Source organism: Petaurus breviceps, unplaced genomic scaffold (assembly GCF_028583685.1).
Source record: "Petaurus breviceps papuanus isolate PSGF00001 unplaced genomic scaffold, PetGlider_PUasm1.0 90977, whole genome shotgun sequence".
Taxonomy (NCBI): domain Eukaryota; kingdom Metazoa; phylum Chordata; class Mammalia; order Diprotodontia; family Petauridae; genus Petaurus; species Petaurus breviceps.
Genome location: NW_027187391.1, coordinates 23,312,778 through 23,333,846, shown reverse-complemented (window position 1 = coordinate 23,333,846; position 21,069 = coordinate 23,312,778). Strand labels below are relative to the sequence as shown.

Here is a 21,069-nt window from a genome sequence, read left to right as displayed (position 1 = left end):
ACCTACCTGCCCCTAGAATAATGTTTTTAAATGCATAAAATAGAACACATAGAATTATACACATAGAGTTACATTGCAGTAGTTATCAAAAAGTTTTTTAAAGGTCATGGACTCCAGGTTAAGAACTCCTGTATTAGAGAGATATATTTTCACAGATAAATATAGGCTATATACAAAACAAGTAGATAGGCTATTGGGAAAGGGCATTAACAACTGGACAAAAACAGGAAAGGACTCTGAAAAAGGTGGCACTAGAGCTGTGCTTTGTTTTTTTGTTTGTTTGGTTTTTTTTTGGAGGGCAATTGGGGTTAAGTGACTTGCCCAAGGTCACATGGCTAGTTTTTGTGTTAAGTGTCTGAGGCCAGATTTAAACTCAGGTCCTCCTGACTCTGGGGCTGGTGCTCTATTCACTGTGCCACCTAGCTACCCCTGGAGCTGTGCTTTGAAGAGATGTGGGTATTCTAAAAGGTAGGGGTGAGGCAGGATAGCATTCCAGTCAAGGGAGATAGTCTGGGTTGAGGTACAAAGGCAAAAAACGGAATGCATAGGGAACAGTAAATGGACTGTTTAAAAATCACCTACACGGTTTCAGATCCCAGATCAACAGGTTAGCTGCTTCTTATTGGCATGTTTTTAAAATGTGCTTAGATTTCCTTGTGACACAGATTTGATAAGTATATGCTAGCTATTGATGTTGATATTGATATGAAAAGCTACATAGTATAATAAAGCGAACTGAATTTAAAGTAAGGAAGACCTAAATTCAGATCCTGCCTCTGGTACATCAAGACTTTGGGACCCTGAGAAAGTCACCCTCTCAGTGCCCTAGACAACTACTTTCTAAGACCATAAATTGCAGAGAATCTGCAATGATCTGGTTGCACTGGTAATAGGAAGTTCCTTACTGGGCACTCCCTACACCAAAGAAATCACAAATCTGATTTTTAAAAAGATATATATTCTATGTCTATATAATTTTCCATATAAGAGAAATTACTTTATGTTAACTTCTTTTTACAATTATTATATATTATTATATAGCATTATTATATATAAGTATAATTACTTATACTCACTTCTCTAACACCATTGCTTTAAATTGATAGTGTTTACGAATCAGAAACTAGTATATGCATCAATCCTCCAAGGTCAATTTAGTTTTTGAAACACACTGATTCCTCAAGGGTTTAAATGCATCACCAGTGTCTGGGAACTGACAGAAAACAAGTGCAGATTTTGAAATGATTGTTGCTGACACAGATTTATAAAGGAGATAGAGATGAAATCATTTATCCTGTTTCAAAGAAGTCAGCTGAAATAAACACTGTTATGTCTGTTAAGCTTTGTGTTTTACAGTCTGTGTTATGATGTTGGCATTTTAAATCTTGTTAGGGATACATTCATGTCTGTGTTCACTAATGACTTGTTTTACTAAAATAGATCTTGGCTGGCCTTCTGCTTGTCTTAGCTGCAAGGATTTTGTGGAGGCTTCTTGTGTTTTGTCTATTAAAGATGTTCCAGTTAGATATGAATCAAATAGCCTGATATTAAAATTCTTCTCATGTTGCCCTTTTGTCTCATCTTAAAATAATAATTCTAGTTTGTTTTTAAGATGCTAAACTCATGGTCATCAGGATTCAGCTGGCACATATAAAATTTCTAACTGGTCTTTGAGTTGAAACATCTATAGTTGAGAGGTACCAAAACATGTCTTTAGACATTAGTATATGGGAAAAAATACATAACAATCATATCAGTCCCACTTGCCATTGTCGTTAGATCATAGATTGAGAGCTGAAAAAGACATTGCTTTACTTTATAGAAGAGGAAACCACTACATGGAGTAGTAAGCCTTGGCCAAGATCACATAGCTAACCTGAGCCAGGATTTGAACAGTTCTTTCTGACTCCAAATAAGTGTCCCTTTTCACTATGCCATGCTTCCTCTCATGCTTTGATAGATGTGGGCCCATTCCTTCTACTGACTAACTCAGAGTTCTTGGGAGTTAGGATTGACTATCCTAAGATGAGTGTCCCTAGACATTCAAAGTGCTGCTGAAGAGGTTCTTTGCTTAAAAATGTACTGGTGATGTAAACAGGTCATTTGTCATTACTGTGAACCCAGTAATTTTATTCCTTGGCCTCCAAGAGCTATCACACTTATTGCCCATTACCCTTATAGGAGAGTCTTCAAGTAATGTTAAAGAGGTCCTTGGACCAAACTTTAGTTCTGGATCTTATCACACTGCTTTTAGATAACAACCCTTCTCAACTCCATCCCCTTATTATGAATTACTTTGTAAACAATTTTGATTGTCAAAAGGTTTTTGGAAAGAAAAGGGTAGAGCCTTCTGGTGTTCAGAGAAATAGATCAATCTAAATTGCATATTTAAATACCAATATAAAATGACTTGCTTTACATAAAGATTTTCTTGACTACAGCACATGTTCAGATGAGTTCTAAACAGTGGCGCTATTATTATAAGGTCATAGATGTAGAATTGGAAGGGACCTCAGCCTCTTCATTTTTATGGATATGGAAGCTGAGACCTAGGGAGACATTTATTAAACTCTTACTCTGTACCAGGCACTATGCTAAAAACTGGGGATATAAAGGCATAAAGAAACCACTCTCTGTTTTCAAGGGACTCCCATTCTAATAGAGAAGCCAGCATATAAACAACTATTATGAGCAAACAAGGCAAATACACAACAAATTTGGGGTAGTCTTATAAGCCACTAAGATTAAGGAGGACTAGGCAAGGCTTCTAGCAGAACTTGTAAATTTAGCCAAGATTTGAAGGAAACCAGGGAAGCTACAAAATAGAGATGAAGATGGAGAGCATTCCAGGCATGGGAGACAGTGAAAACATCTGGAGTCAGAAGATGGGGTGCAAGGAACAGCAAGGAGGCCAGCAGCAGTGCATTACAGTTGATAGGGGAATAAGGTGTAAGAAGAATGAAAAGGCATTATGAAAGGCTTTCCAAGCCACATAGTACCTTTTATTTCATCCCAAAGAGATAACAGGAAGGGAGTCTCTGGAGTTTATTGACTGGGAGAGATGATGTGGTTAGACCTGCCTATGTTCGTATAGCTAGTAAATGTTTAAGGCAGAATTTGAACCCAGGTCTTCTGACTCTAAGTTCAGTAACTTATGCCATTAGTCCTTTCTATATATTTATTTTCTTCATGGACATTGAAGTTTCAATAAAATAAATGTCTCATTTGAACATTAAACAAGTTAGCTTTTGAGTTACCTTCTTCAAAGGTCTGTAATTTCATCAGTGTTCCTTCATCAACACAAATTACAACCCGTCTTAAACTTAGTAGATTTTTTTTTTTTGAGAATTGCCGTAATAAAAAATGTGGTCACTTTGTGGCCAACCTGGTGATGTGTGTTTCTCAACTTACCTGATGCTCATATAGTTGATATTTAGTAAATTCCCTGGCTCTTACTGTCTTTCTAGTTTGGAAAAATATGCCAGAACTTTTGCTTTGCTTTCATAGCCTTTGAGAATCTTGGATTACCTTTGTGATAAGAAGAGGTTTCAGAGTTGGTCTTTAGTTGAGAAACTTTTGAGTTAATAAATGTATATTTCAATGGTTGTTCATATAATATCTTTGATACATTTTATAGAATGTTATTTTGTCTCATTCTGAGGAACCAGGTTGATTAGTAAAGATATATAAATGGAATCAGTTTTAGAAATTTCCTTTATTTTCAGATTTGAGCACCGGTTCACATCATTATCATCATAAATCATCAAAGACTCTAATGGTGTATAGTCAATAAACACATGGTATATTTTAAAGGATAATTAGTTTTTGTCCTCAAAAGTCAATTCATTTTTCAAATTATGGTGTTAAACCTTCTTCTCTTTCCTCTTACTGCCCCACTCCATATGCAACAGCATATTTAGGAACCAAATTTTCCTTTAGGTGCTTTTAATAGAATAAATAGTTGGAAGGGGCTTCAAGTGGTCATTATTCCACACTGCATCTGCATTTAAATTCTCTCTATACCACCTCTGACCAGTGGTCATCCAGCCTTCATTTGAATACTTCTTTCTGGTAAAGGGAAACTCATTACCTTCTGAATTAGCCAATTGCATTTTTGTGGTACCTCTAGCTGACAGGAAGTTTTCTCTTACATTCAGATTATATCTGCCTCTCTGAACTTCTTAAGCTTATATTTTGTAGTTTCACATGTTTTATATGATTTTCTTGGTACACTGGGCTCTCTGCAGAAACTAAAATATAATTTGTTTAGGGTGTGCAGGTTTTATAAAGACATACTCATTTTGGTTAGGTTTCTGAAAAAACCTTGGCAGAAGGCATTTAAGAGCCTATGGTTTTGTTCCTAGACCCTGTATAGAAGTCAATCAGAATTCCTGCCCTGCTGGGTTTGCAATCTATGTTCATATCCCTTGTATTGTTGACTATAGTATTGTTTTGTAGCCCACACATTAACAATTGTTACTTTGTAATCTCTGGTTATGATGTCATCTCAGTCATTCATCTTAGACATTCATTCTTTGTATGTTTTGTTTGCAGACACCGGTATTGTTAGATCAGTTAAAGTCTGCTTATCACTGTTCTCAGGATCTGCCAGCCATGTTTCTGGGAAAAGGGATAGAGTAGAGATCTTTTTCTGCAAAGCTCATAGGAAAAGAAAAATAGAGTAGCAGAGGAAGAGAGTTAAAAGATCAGGCAACAGGCTATTAAAATTTCCTCCTTTTTTATATGCCCAGAGGTTTTTCAGTGTTTAGTTATATTCGGACCATTTTTAGAGAACTTGTTATGAGGAGAAAGTAGAAAAGCTATCTTTTATGCTGTTATTAAAACAAAATTCTCACTGAGAATTTGTTTTCTATGAAAGCAGCCCAAAATATCATTCACAGAAATCCTCCTCTGTCACATGGTCTTGTTACGGTGATGCCTTTGGATTCTCAAAAATGCGGCCAATGAGTGCGAGTCCTAACCTATCAAACTTAAAAAGCTCTGAGTTATAGATAGGAATCAACATTCCTAAGTACAAAAATATGCATTACCTAAAGGTTTGATCCTGAGCAATCATTTTTTAAAGCTCTATCAAAACATGTGAAATAGACAAAAATACAAATTTACCCTCAGTTCCATAAGGGCTCTGTCTGCTTCAAGAGGCAGGTTCTTAGGCTTTCCTCAGAAAAATGATAAAAGAGTTGGCAAAATGTTCACTGTAAACCTAAACATCACATACATTGTATGTATACCTGGTATTTCCAGTATATACATGGTCATTTCCCCATGCCATTTTCAAAATAAGCATTGCAGCTTTTGCACCAACATCAATCACATACATAAATTCTATGAAAAATTTGGCAGGATCCTCAGAACTGAGTTAACATATATTTTGAATTCATTGTAAAAGTGAATAATGACAGAGCTGGAAAATATGGTTTGTGATTAAGAATAAAGAGGGGTCAAAAGCATATAATCTACTCAGAAACATCATATCTCTATATCTTAAGTACTTGATTTACAAAAGATGGAAAGTATTGAAACCATGGCCTAATAACCTAATTTCTTTTTTATGTTTTTGTTTATTTTTTAAAGTTTATCATTTATTTCTAATTAACAAGTTTTATTTTTTCTCCTTCCTGCTTCCCCTTCCCAATTTAACAACAAAGGGAAAAGAAAATCTTTATAATAAAATATGCATAGTAAAACAAATAAATTCCCACATTAGCATTCTTTAAAAATGAGATCACTGGAGCAGCCACTATAGTGAATAGAGCACTGGCCCTGGAGCCAGAGGGACTTGAGTTCAAATCCAGCCTCAAACACTTGACACACACTGTGTGTGTGTGTGACCTTAGGCAAGTCATTTAACCCCAATTGCCTTGCCTTTCCCCCTCCAGAAAAAAATTAACTAAATTAAATTTAAAATGAGATCATTTCACTGTCCAGTGTAGCCAAAGAAATCAGTATATCATGATGTTAAGGATAACTTTCACCCTGGAGCCAACTTGAAGAACATTTTAAGTATAAAAGAAAAAAAAAACCTCATCCATATAATTAATACTCTATTCTATAACAGCATCCTTTAAGTTCGTGCTTTAGGTGCAGTTACCTATTCACATGATTATTTTCTATTTTGGTTTAAGTGCTGTTGAATGTATGCCAAAAATGAAGCTAGTTTACTGAATTCTGCTCTAAATCAAGTAATATTGTAGTTAGTAGTGGGGATGGTGGATAGGGAGTCTGATCAGAATTTACAAGCATCATGTTCAAGTCCTAGCTCTGATACATTCTGGTGGTGTGACCCTAGACAAGCTACTTAACTTCTCAGGTCCCTCAGGCAGCCGCTGTAAGTCTATAAGAACAGCTACCGATTTTCATTGATAGAAGGAGTCTACTCACCCAGAAGGTCTCTAATACCTTTGAAATCACAGATCTAAATGAATTTTTAAAATTTTTTTCCATATGTTTTCAGTATTATATTTAAAGAGGCAAATGCATGAGAGGCATTGACTTATTGCTTATGAATCATACCACACTTTGAGAAATATAGTTGCAATGCTGAAAGAATCTATTCAGAAGAATATTAAACCAGAGGGTAGTTCTATTTAGCAGCCTTAGAATCTCCCCCAGGATATGGGTTTGTCTTACAGTTCTGGTCTACTCCCCTTCCAGATGGTTTTCAATCTGGATAAAATATGAGGCACTGGAGATGTTCGAGGTTTGTTAAAGTGGCTGTTCCAGGTTAAACCTAAGATTGGGAAATTGTGTGAAACCTAGCACAAACCTTAGAATTAGCCTCATTTTTTTGAACAGATTAAAACAAATAACCATATAATATTAATTTCCTGTTTTGAAGTAATGTTTTTGTTTGAACTAAAAGTTATTTTCTTCAGTTTCTCTGAATTAAATTTGAGTTCCTTTTGTTGGTTACCTCCTTCCAATTTTTTCATTTTCATTTCATTTTATTCATTTTTCATGAATATTTTATATGGCTACGAGGCTAATTGTCATTGTCTCTTATTTTCCTTTTGTTTACACAGATCCAATGCCCCATTTGCCAATTTGTTTGGTGTTTTAAGTGCCACTCACCCTGGCATGAAGGAGTTAACTGCAAGGAGTACAAAAAGGGAGACAAGTTATTGCGTCACTGGGCCAGTGAAATTGAGCATGGTCAGAGGAATGCTCAGAAGTGTCCAAAGTGCAAGGTGAGTTAATCTCTAATAGGAGAGAGATGAAATGAATAGAACATATGAATTATGTTATTTTTCACAACTGTAGCAAAGTTCATTTGTACTTAGCTCAGTGCCCAGTACATAGAGGCCCTTAACAAATGTTTATAGAATGAATAAAAATTCTAGCTCAGAAAGAGGTTGTAATAAATTGAGTGCTTCTTTTTGAAAGACAAAATCTAAAACAAGGATAAATTCAAAAGTAGAATTTTTTATTAAAGGAATAAGCTTAATATTTTTTATGAATTAATATATAGATCTCCCAAAATATATTTCATTTAAAATAATTTTACACTGGAGAAAGTTTATTTAAGCAAATAAGAAGATATGTGTATTTTTCTTCTTTTGTATTAATACAGATTTTATGGACATAATCAAATATTAATGTATCACATTAAAAATTAAGGAAAAAAACATTTTCTACTTTTCTAAAATGTAGAAATCCTATATATATATAGAACATCTTTAATGTATATTAAGAGTTAAAATGATGAAAGTAAGGATTCTTTATATGCAAAATGCATTTTTTGTACACTTAATTCTCAAATATGCAAACACTGGCTATCTAGCTATTGAGTTCTTCAGACTCTTTGCCTCATTTCTCTCTTGTATTGCCTACCATCTATCAAAAAGAGAAGAAAAGAAATTGATCCATATTTCTATTTGTTAGCAGCTATCATAAAACTTTTTTTTGAGGGGGAGAAGAGAATAGCCCAAACAAAGTAATCCCCCTTTTCATGTAACATCAGATGAGATATTACTTATATAAATTTTCTGTAGCCCTTTCTTGATAATGTCCATATTTATCATGAATAGAAGCAGTCATGTGGAGCCATAGCATTTGCTGCCATAGTTGTAGCAGTGGATAAGTAACCTGTTACAAGCCGAGTATGAAGCATAAGCAATATTTCTAATTAATGTTGGAAATCCATAGACTCAAATCAGTGGGTTGGTTCCTCAATAGTAAAAAATAATGCCTGTTGAAGGAATAGATATATGTAAAAATAAAAAAAAACCCACTTATTGTTCATTATGTTTTCTAACTTATTTCTATAACACTATTATGTCCACATCCAAATAAAGTAATCCTGAGTTTTATTTACTATTACACTTCTACCTTATATGTGATACTATGTTAGTGATGTATGACATACTAGGAAACATTTAAATGAATATTGGTGTTTAATTAGAGGTGTTATAAGTGGTTTGAACTCTGTAGTTACCATTTCATATTAGCCATTTGACTAATGAGGCAAATTAACCATCAAAATTAAAAAGTCGTACAGTTTATGTGCTTTATTTTGAAATGTGCACATGGCATGATGCATTCCAAAAACATTCCCCAAAATTATCTTGTTGGAATTCCAGTGTGTTCTTGTTTAGAACTCAGTGTAACCTAAATAGTGGTAGAATCTTTAATTTAAATCATGTTTTGGCACAGTAGAGACTATAAAAAAATAGGAATTGCTTCATGGTTGCAGTGCAACATTTGGAAGATGTAATCCAATAGTTGTTGATATATAGCAAGGATGAAAATAAAAGTTCATATCCTATAATTCTATAAGACTCATTCAGGGAGACAAAATGTAATTACCCAAATATGTTATTATCAAAGTCTTAAGAGTGATCACTTGAGGCAACATTTGCCTGAACAAACATTTTTATGAAAAATTTAATGGGTATAGATGTCCAAATTTGGGGTGAAATGGTCATTCTTTATCATGTGCCTATTTAGTTATTGATCGTGGCCAAACTTGCACAACTAAACATCATGGACTATAATTGACTGTTGATCAAAAATTCAAAGGTAGTCATACTTTTTTCTGTCAAGAGCCACTGATGCTCAGAAAAAAAAACAAACTAAGAACCACACACAATTTTTTTTAAATTGGGGCTTTGTGAGTAAAGAAATAGGAAAGGTAGAATAAGTATTAACAGGCATAAATAGGTTCCTTTTAAAGGGAATCAACTAAGCAGAGCTGGGGCTTTGAGGCTAGAAATCTTCACATATACTTCAGTCTCTACTAGGACAACTCTTCACCCACAATGTTGTCTGATGAACTAAATTTGTCTGAAGGTTTCTCTTGCCTAGTGAACTTCAGATCTCTGACTTGATGCTTAATGTATTGCTCCTGCCTGCTTTGAACTTTGCCCTCCTGACTTCCACTTTTATTTTGTTTCAACTTCTTTGCCCTTCATCATACCTAAACTTAACTACCTCCTACATGAGAGCTCTGCTGTGATTCATGTCCTGCCCAACATGTACTGTCTTCTGTGCCAGCCTGAAATACTGCCTGGGATGAAATATTATTGCCTAATCCTGCCCTGTTCATGCTTCAAAGTAACAACCTGTTTTTTTGCACTAACTCCTGATAGCTAAGAAGAAACACAGACAAAAGGAGAAAGAAAGATAAAAATGGGAGTAGAAAATGAAAAGGGTTTCCATGGGAGGATAGGGTAGAATTTTTATAGACAACTCAGTTAAAACATAAAGCACAAGCAGATAAATAAATTGAGGATACTAAAATTAGATTGGAGAATGAGTAATGAAACATCTAAAATATTACAAATTTCTCCAAATCAGTATTTCTAGACATTTAACCAATTTAACCAACACCTGAACCAATATAGAATTCTATGGCTTCCCAAGGGAGTATGGAATCACAAGAAGTTACAGAATAGTACCAAAGAGAAATGAAAATCTTAAGAAAAAAGAAGGAATGTTGCAGAATTTTTGACTCTACTGCAGAAATAATTACTAGAATGGAATCTTTTGCAGAAATAATTAGTAGAATAGGAAAACTTGAATCTTCAGTGGCAGATCTCTCCAAAAAAGTGAGAGAACAATAAATGTGGAATACAAATATTTATATTGAAATAAGAAATGAAAGACAACCTGGAAAAACAGAAGCAAAAGGCAATCAATTTTTTAAAAAGCACATAATTTCTAAACAAGTAAAAGCCATTGATCTCAAAGACAGACTATGTACCATCATTAAGTTCCCCAAAGAGCATGACACATTGAAAAAACTGAACATGAACAAATAATAAAAGGAAACCACTCAGAACTAAATACAGAAAACGGTGCACAACTTAAAAATCCACAGATTACCTCAGAAGGGAAGGGGGAGGCAGGGTGGGGAGAACCTGTACTTTAAGATACATAATGGCTAAATTTAATAGTTCCAGTGAGAAACAACAAATTCTGTAATGAACCACGGAAAATAATTTCAAATATAAAAGAAAGGAAAACCAAATAATACAGGACTAATCTGCATTTACTAAAAACCTCTAAAGGAAATGGAAAAAATGTATTTAAAACCCAAATGAGCTCAAACTATAACCCAGAATGACAAACTCTGAAAACTTGAGGCTCAATTTTAAAGGGATAAATATTAAATTAAAGAGAGGCATTTGAAACCTTGGGAAGGGGTGGGTAGAACAGATTGAGCTGATTATTTGCCTTGCAAACAACCCCCACCCCCCTAAAAAGAATGAGTAATGAAATAAAACATATCTAGAGATTAAAAAAAAAAGAAATGACCAGAAAGAGAAACACATCAATTACATTAAAAAAAAGAACCATTAAGAGATTTCTTTTTTTTAAAGTACACAAGCAGATAAAGATAAAAGTTAAATTTTAAAAGTAAGAGTAATAGTGGTAGAGGAGGAGGCCCACAACATCAAAGGCTAAATCTTGCAACCGTCCTACACGTGAATCATTCTGATATGTTATATAATTGTAGAATGGGAGAGTGCATAAATGGGGAATGGGGACATGTAAGATAAAGGGAAACATTTGATATATTGTAATCAAGCCCGCAGGCAACAAAGGGAAGGTTCAATTACAAAATATTAGTTGGAGAAATATTTAGGCTTATGATTAGTGCAAGTATAATAAAAATGACAATAATACAAATGTTAATATACAGTTTTAATGCTTTACCAATGAAGATACCAAGCAATACTTTATGGATACATATAAAATAATAATAAAATTCATTTAGTTAAACAAAAGATCTACAGTATCAAGGGAAATAATGAAGGACACTATGAACAAAGGGGGAATACCACTTCCAGATTTCGAACTATATTATAAATATATACACACACACACACACACACACACACACACACATATATATATATATATATATATATATATATATACCTCTCACAGTTATGGACAAAAGATGAATCCTTAGCCAAAATATAGAGGCAGTTATAAAAAATAAAATTAATAATTTTGATTACATGAAATTGAAACTTGTAGACAAAATTCATGCATATAGGATAAGAAGGGAAAAAGTTGACTGGGAAAACAGTCTCTGAATCAGATTTCTTGGACCTATCTATCTACAGATATAGGTATGTGTATGTTTGTATAAATATGCACATATGTATGATATACAATATATAGACAACTAACAGAAACAAAACCAAAAGCCATTCCCAAAAGATAAGTGGTTAAAGGATATGAACATTTCTTAAAAAATTAATTACCAACTTTTAGTCATATGAAAGAATGTTCCACATCACCAGTAATAAGAAAAATATAAATCCAAATAACTGGAAAGAACATAGATGTTTGGAAAGACACTAGACTAAACTAAATTGTACACAGAACAGTGTTGCTGCCTGCAATTAAATTGTTAAGATGCTGTGGGATTGAGTCAATAAGGTATCTAAAGGAGAGAAAGATACAAAATACATGGAAACATCTCAGACCTTATTAATAGCCACCCACCAAAATGACTTAGATAATAGCAACAGCCAACACTATGTGCCTAATTTCCTATTTGTATAAAATGTTTATGAAAATTGCTCAGACATGTATTGAGGTCATTGTTAATGGGTGTTTTAATAAGGAAAAAGGAGGATTTAGTGTTATTCCACAGTATACCACATCTTGGCCATCACACAATTTTTTTTATTGAATTAATACAATATTTATTGGATGTTAAGCCATTTTAAATGAGTTATATTTTGGAATAAACATGGTTGAGTAGAAAAGCATGTTTTCTCTTCTTCCCCCTCCCCTCTTCTTCCCCCATCCTTCCCTCAGCACTAGCTGCACTTTCATTCATTCCCTTTGACTTACTGGGGAGCTGTAATACTTCTTGCCCCCTTTGCCACTCTTAGCTTGACCTCTTCCTCCAATAACCTCTCCTCCTTTGAGGTCCATACAATCCACATCTACTATCCAATCAAAATTTTGGTAGCCATTGTCTATAGTGGGGGTGAGAAACCTGTAACCCCACGACCACATGTGGCCCTCTAAGGGGCTGCGTTTGAGGACCTAGGGGGCCATATGCATCACAAAATTTTTGAAAAACATAGAAAATTATAATATCCCACAATAGCTGTTTGTTAATTATAACAGTGTTTGATTTAATAGAGCAGAATCTGGCCTTGAAGGCTTTCTTTCAATAAGGCAATCCAATCCATACATCAAGTCCTTGAAAGGATACAAGTAATTTAACCTTCTTCAACAACCTTCTAATCATAAATATCAGTCGAAGGATAAACCAAGGAGATATTCACCAGAGGGGTTACCATGATCACAGTGTTAACCCAAAGTAGAATTCAAATTGAAAGGGGAGTATCTATTGATGACAAACTCCTATTTAACCAAATCAGTGAGCATTTGTTAAGCAACAAGTGCTAAGCAGATTCTTCTCTTTCCCTCACCCTCTCTATCTAGGCATTTGCTAAATCCTATCATTTTTACCTCCACAGCATTTCTCACAGCTGCTCTCTTCTCTCCAGGCATACATTCCCCACCCTAATTTGATCCTTCATCACTTTTCAACTAGAGAAAGAAAATTCATTATAGGGCAGGAAGGTTGAATAAGAATTCAGCTTATGTATATTCCACCTTTATCCTGTTCCTATAACAAAGTTATATGGTGGGGGGAAAGAAGTCTGCATAAGTTTGTTTCTTTCTTCAAATATGAAAAACAAAGGCCAGTATATTTCTATATAATTTCTAAATGGAAGAAATGCAATGGGCTCATTATTAAATGTTGGTGTTTATTTCTTTTTCACTAACAATTTGTTGCAAGAAATAAAGAAAAAATTAAGTTTCTCTAAGTTGTTAAATAGATCTCGGTTTAAAATGACAGCAATCTAAATTCTCATTGAGGCAGGTAGATGACACAGTGGATAGAGTATTGGTCCAAGAGTCAGGAAGAACTGAATGTGAATCCAGGCTCAGTCATTTATTAGCAGTGAGACCCTAGTCTAATCACTTAACCTCTGCCTGACTCAGTTTCCTCAACTTAAAATGGGAATAATAACACTTACCTCCCAGAGATGCTATGAAAATCAAATGAGATAATATCTGTAAAATGTGTAGTGCAGTACCTGACACATACTCAGAGCTTAGTAAATGCTTGTTTCCTTCCTTCTCTTTTTCCTAATAGAAATAATTTCTTTTTTTCTTAAGAGAATTGCAAAATTCTCAAAGACAAGAGTTGTTCTTATAATTCTTTATATGTTTCATTATGTGTTTTTGCCTCATAGCATTGAACATGTTGCCTAGCATATATCAAGTGTATTTTTGATGATTCTATACACCCACCTCAATCAATCAATGAAAAAAAAAGATTAGGTTTTTAAAATGTATATAAATAAGTTGTCTACACATTATGCTACCTTTATCAGGCTTCAATTCCTCTTTGATTAGGTCAAAAAGGGAGCAGGACATAAAACAGGAGCAATTTCAGCAGTTGTTCAGTACTAGTGAGGATTTGACTTTGGACCCTAAGCAGGAATCACCCATGAAGTCTAATATAGAAACTGGACAAGCAAAAAAGAATGCGACTAGAGGACATACCAAGGTCAAACCCAAATGCAGACAGATACAGAAGAATAGCCACCCAAGGGAGGAAGTAGCTTCAAAAGGAGTGTGACCACTGGCAAGAAAAGAATTAAGTCAGTTACAGAACTAAGGATGTTGGTAAGCAGGTGTTACAAGGTAGTTACCCCCTTTGCTACATGTGTTCCCAACATACGTCCCTCACTACTTTTGCACTTTGTTTGATTTGTGTTCACTGTCCCCATGGATCCCCTACATATGTGCCCAAGACTTTCGGTGAGATTAAGTTTGTAACAACTATTCTTTCTATATCATTTTGGCAAACATCTTTGTAAAAGCTAATTGTCTGGTCGACTAATTTATAATAGGGAACATATTGGTAGGGAATTGTGAGCAACAGGATTAGATAATATTAGAACAGTATTAGAAACCTAGTTCCCTCAGGGGTATCCTTAAAACCTTTAGAGAGTAGTGGTTAGCCACTTTCTGGGGACCAGACCTACCACTGTGAGTGGAACTTGGGAAGTGAGATTGGAGTGAGGAGGAGAGCTATACATGAGTATTCAAAAAAATTTTTTTATTAACTTGTTATCATGCCAGGCCCTGATCCATCAGGCTGAAAGCAATGTTATCACAAAAATACTCCATAAGATTATTTCATCCTTGCTTCTGCATGATCTGAATTGTAGTTGTTCAATAAATAAACTGGTAGTCTGAATATTTAGTTTTGGAGTTTAACTATCAGAGTAAAGACACACACACACACACACACACACACACGTGCACGCGCACCCTAACAAAACAGCCCTTTAGACACAATCTATAATTTATCACAGAATTATGGGAGAAATAATACCCCCTGTGATTTGTACTTAGGATTTAACAGATCAGATGTTTGTGAGCTTCTGCGTGTTGTGATGGATTAGAGGGACTTGGTCTAACGTGGATTGTCTGCATTTCAGGTATAACCAGAACAGTACTGCTAAATGGCCATAGGCTTTTGGGTGGGCATGTTTTATATGTGCTTGATTTTTCTTTTTTAACAGTGCTAAACTGTCAAATACTTGGTGGCTATAATCATAAAAGGATTTTAGATAAAAGAAAATTAATATCCTTGAGAAGAAACTGGACTACATACATACATAACTCTAAATTTATGGTCTGAGGATATACCTTTTAAAAACAGAGTATTCTTGGGGATGTTCAGTACTATCAAATTGTCACCTTTGAAGATAAACTCTAAGAGTTCCCTTAGCTGTAGTCAAACTAATTATCCAGTGGCTAATCAGAGTTCACAGCTGGAACTTGGTTAGCAGATGGGAAAAGTAACTGCTCATACACTACATTAACCCTCTCCTTGTTGGTTCATTTTTCTTTCTTGTGTAGAATAACAGAATATTTCTATAACAGCAAAATGTATTCTAATTAGTAATAATACTATACTGTTCTAGGAAAATAAAGCATGAGGGCTTATATTTTGCAAAGCTTTTTTAAAAAAACATTTTTATTGATATCTTATATTTTTATGTCACCTTGATTTCTCCCCCTTCACTGATCTCCCTCCTTAGTTCCACTCCCAAAGAGAAATCCCTTTGAAACAAAAAAGTTTAAAGGTTCAGCAAAACTAATGAACATGTCAGCCAATTCCTAGAATATATACAGTGCTGCATACCCATAGTTACCTATGTCTACAAAGAAGGAAGGGTACTTGCATTCTCAAATGTCTTTTTTAGGGTTAAGATTGGTCTTTATAATTACAAAGAATTCAGTTTTGATCTTTTGTTTTTTTCATCTGCACTCTTGTTGTGTGTGTATGTATATACACACACACATCCATATATGTGTGTATTATAAACATACACACAAATCTATACATATACATATATGTATGTATATAACTTCCCTGTATTTACTTGTTTACCTTGCATCACTTCATACAATTCTTACCATCAGGTATATATTAAGTATTAAGGCGTGAATCCTCTCATAATCCCTAGATCTGGAACTGGAAAGAATATCAGATGCTATCTTAATCCAATCCCCTCATTTTGCAGATGAAGAGACTGGGGCTCAGAGGAGTTAAGTGACTTGCCTATATGTAAGACTGCATGACTTAAGGGTCATTCAACAAGTACATATATGAAGCAGCACTTACACCCAGGTTTTTCTTGACCACAGATCCAGAACTCTATCCATTACCATCATGTAAAGCTTTGGGACCCAGAAATCATTAAAATCTATAGAACCACATAAGTATGCAATATACAAGAATGTGGTATCATAAAATATGTGGTTAAGGTCAGTTTATTTACTGCATTCTCAGAAAGATCCCCTATGTGATTAGACCAAATTTTTTTTGAGATCCTACTGGAAATGAAATTTGTTACAACGTGCTATGACAAGAAGTCAAAACAAATATGAAAATGTGCCTAAGCATCCTTAAAAATCATTATATAAACATATGTACGTTAATAGTGCAAGAAGAGTATGTATTCAGGATCTTGGGATGCTGCAGATCTATAAAAGGAAGACAGACACAGAGTTACCCTTTGCCTCAGAAGATCTCTTATCTCACTTTCTGTTGTTGCAGGAGCAGCTATAAAGGGGAACAAATGATCACAATTCTTCAAAGGTATTTAGGAAAATTAGGAAGTAAGCTCAGATCTGTAAGCTCAGATCTTTTCTAAACCACTTATGATTTGGAGTAGCTAGGGTTGGCTACCTTTACCTGAGCAAAGGTTCTTAACCTTTTGTGTGTGTGTTCTAGATCCCTTTGGCAGTCCGGTGAACTCTTCTCAAAATAGTGTTTTTAAGTGTATAAAAATACACAGAATCTCAAAGGAATCCAATTATATTGAAGTACTTATGAAAATATTTTAAAAAACAACAAGTTCATGGTCCGTAGGTAAACCCTGGTCTAGAAGGAGGGACTGTGGTTGTAGTAAGAATGTGTCCTGAGCGTGTATACATGAGGGCATGTCACATTTCAGATGCAGGGGTGCTCTAAAGTGTGAAACTTGCTGTGTAATTCCATCTCTTGTTAGGGAATCATGATGTGTGAATAATGGGAAGCAGGGAGGGCAGGCCTGTGACCTGATTTCTAGAAATACCCCCCCCACCACACACACACACACACTCACATACACACGCAGAACATATACTAGCATGGAGCAGAACAAGCTAAGAAAACCATGTTTTGTGTAACACAGCTATTTAAACCATAGTCATCTGAAATCACTTCTAGGATTGTTTCAGAAGGAAAGTGGCATGCATGATATATGTCATGTATAAAGGGCAAAGGAGAAGCATTTGCAATAAGATCGTTTTTTTTTTTAAGTCACTTGCCAGGCACAATGGCACACACCTGTGGTTTCTGCTGCTGGGGACACTAAAGCTGGTTGATTGCCTGAGCTTAGGAATTCTGAGCTGAAGTAGAGCTAAATCTGTTGCCAATATGATGAAACCCGAGGATCAGAGGACCAGCAAAGTATCTAAGGAGGGGTGAAGTGACCTAGGTCAGAAGAACAAAATAGGTTAAAACTTCAGGGCTTATTATCACTTTGGGGAATTAGGCCTTTCATGGCTACTGCATTTTTATCCTGGGTGAGAGGAGATAAGGCGAAAGAGGAGCAGAAGAAAGGGGGAAGGAAGGTTGTATCTAGATACATCATTATTAATCAGAGAAGGTTTCCTGGAGGGAAGGAATTCACTACTTGACAGAAGGATGTGCCTACATACTAAGAAGAGTAGAGGGGACACACCTTTTCCCTCAGAATACTGCATGAAAAGACATAAAAGTAATAATGAGTGAGTTGTCTTCAGGATGTATGTACTTGACTGAAACAAAATCTGTGATAGAGAGGAATAAAAAATGAAATTGAGAACTGTTACAGCTATTCGTTAGTGTCCGGTTACTATTACCTAAGCATTTCTATGTGTGTCTTAGGGAAGATTTTTTTCCATATGAATAATGGTTTTGGATCTTTTTTTCCATTTCAAACATCGCTCAACACCTTCATTTTACTGAAATAAGACATTTAAAAATTTGAGTATTTTTTTAATCCTAGGTTGTTAGGTGCCCTTCATTTTTGTTTTCCTATTAGCCTTTTGTGAGGCTGTTCAGGTAAGCATTATTTAAAAAACAAACAAACAAACAAACCTGGAAATGATTGATGATAATAAAGACATTTGCTGATGATGTTAATCATCAGTGCCATCTACTGTCCAGTTTAGATTTAGCAATGATTATTCACAAATTATTAGGATCATAAGGATTATAGATTAAGAGCAGAAAGGGAATTTAGAGATCCTATATTTATTTTAGATAAAAGGAAAGTGAGAGTCATAGATTTAAATTTTTGTTAAGTAACTTGTTCAACATCATATACAGGCAATAAAAAGCAGAGCCAAGATATAAACTCTGATCCACTAATTACAAATAGAGGGTGTACTGATGTTAGTCAAAGAAGAGAAATCTTCAGAATTTTGGGAAAGGATCAGTAATAATAACAATAACTTACATTTACAAATCACTTTACTGTTTGCCAGGTGCTTTTATGCATTATCTTATATGATCCTGGAAACTGAATTTGAGAGAGGTTAAGGGACTTGCCTCTGACCACACAGTGTCAAAGAATTAGAACTCAGATCTTCCTCCCTTCTGGATAAGTCCCTTTCATTTCCCTGCCAGCTTTGATTTTGGCTTCACAGATTTTACCACCAAGCCTTAGCTGCCTTACCTTGGAATATCCCTCCACCATATAAGCCCCCTTCTCCCTTCTTCCTAGGGCTTCTATAGTGAGGATAGGACCAGGTCAGGTCATCCATTCTTTATTCTCTTTCCTGCTTTGATTTTTGCTTTTCCTGACTTCTACACCATCCTTCAGTGCCAGTATCTCATCATCATTCCTCCTTTTTATCTCCCTTTTATATAATGTCTTCTATTAGAATGTCAGTTCTTTGGGGACAGGGACTGCTTCCCCACCCTCATATTTGTATCCCTCAAAGTTTATGACAGTATCTAGATTTACAGAGTAAGCTTTTAATAAATGCTAGTTACATTGCCTTCTCTGTCCATTTATGCCACACTGCTTCCAAGGAAGGAAAAAAGAAATATATGTTTTGCCTTTCATAGGACCATACACACAGCCATGTTTCCCAACAAGGTATCTAGAGATATCTTCAATTACATAGTTTTGAAAGTCCACCTTGTATAGTGCACTGTGCTGTGTCCTGCAGGAGATATAATAAATATGATAGAATTCCTACCTTTGGAACCTTTTATTTTTACATCACCATCATCATGAGTACCATATTGAGAACTCAGAATTTATTCCTTAAGCAATAGTGAGTTATTGAAGGGTTTGAGTGAGGAAGGAACATGATCCAAACTACATTAGAAAATGGATTTGGCTGAGATAATTTGCAATAAATTGAGACCAGAGCAAGGGAGGCTGCTTTAGGAAGTTACTGCAGTAATCTAGGGATAAGTAATCAGGGCATGACCTGCAGCAACTGACAGTGGGATTGGAAAGATGATGGATTCCAGAGACATAGCATGTGTAAAATCCATGGAATGTGACAACTGCCCAGATCTGAAGGAATAAGCTAGCACAGAGACAAGAAAGTGCAAGTTAATTGGGGTGGGAGGGACAAGCAAATGGGGAGTAATCAGATTTCATTTTTAGGAGCACAAGTTACCTATAGGGAGAGTGGTGGAGACAGAATTAGAAGGAATATTGCCAAGAGGGAATTTCACTATCTAAACATCAGTTACTAGTCTCTGCTAAAAAAAAACAAAACAAAAGCAGAGCTGCTGATCGATTCTTGTCTCGTTAATACTTTTCTCCTTCAGAGATTTAGAAGAAGCAATGGCAGGAAATATTCTGGATGTAAATCCTGGCTAATAAGGAGAAATTTGTTGCCAAAGTAGAAAGGAAAGTAAATTTAAGAGGAAGTGATCTTGCCATATAAAAATTTTTGATAGACAAGGAGGGGAAATCCAGGCAAAGTATGACACATCTGCTGCCAAGACCCTGGGAGAAGGAAAAGGATAGTTGAGGTCCCTGGGGTAAGATTTGGCTGAGAAAATCACAGTTCAAAAGTGATGGGCATACTCAAGAATGACATAATCAAGACAAAAGTGATTAAGGACAAAAATAATGAAGCAGTCCAAATAAATCACAGTTGACTACATAAGGAATGTATCAACCAACTCTTATTTTTAAAATATGTACAGAAAATAAATGTGAGGGAAAAAAGGAGGGAACAAGCTGCCATTAAGCACTTACTATATTCTAGGCATGTGCTAAACTTTGCATAAATATAAAATCTTACAAGAATATCAATAATGCTTTAACCAAGAGCAGGGGTGAGAAAACCTGTAGAGGTTTCAAAATCCAAACTTTTTATTAAGGGAATTTGTTCTGTGAAGTTTGGATTCAGTCAAAGGGCTGCACTTGAGGACCTAGAGGGCCACATGGGGCCTTGAGACTGCAGGTTCCCCACCCCTGAAGAGTATGTTGAGTTTTTAAATGAATGCTAAAAATAAAAAGGGTTTGTTTTTTTTAAAAAAAGGTATAATAAATTCAACTCAATTTAAGAAGCAGTTATGTGTGGGGCGGCTAGGTGTCGCAGCGAGTAAAGCGCCAGCCCCAGAGTCAGGAGGACCCAAGTTCAGTTCCAGCCTCAGACACTTAACACCCACACAAAAAAACTAGCCTTGTAACCTTGGGCAAGTTACTTAACCCCAGTTGCCCTCCAAAAGGTAAAAAACAAACAAACCAGTTATGTGGAACCTACTCTGATCAAATGAGATAATATGTGAATAACTTGGCAAACCTCAAAGTGCTGCATAAGTATCACTTATAATTATAATAATATACTAGGTACTGGGGATACCATCATACTATTGGAAACAATAATAGCAGGCAAAGTGTTTTACAAATATTATTTCACTTGCAACCCCAATAAATAGATGCTATTGTTATTCTCATGTTACAAAGGAGGAAATGGGCA

General features: G+C 35.2%; 1 protein-coding gene across 1 annotated transcript in view; it reads left to right on the top strand.

Annotated features, from left to right (window-relative positions):
- The window catches only part of RNF217 (ring finger protein 217), a 164,325-nt gene that overhangs the window by 103,372 nt on the left and 39,884 nt on the right, over positions 1 to 21,069 (top strand). Inside the window, exon 3 of the mRNA XM_069077486.1 lies at positions 7,044 to 7,208. Coding sequence (XP_068933587.1) covers positions 7,044 to 7,208 — 165 coding nt within the window. The remainder of the gene's footprint in view (positions 1 to 7,043; positions 7,209 to 21,069) is intronic.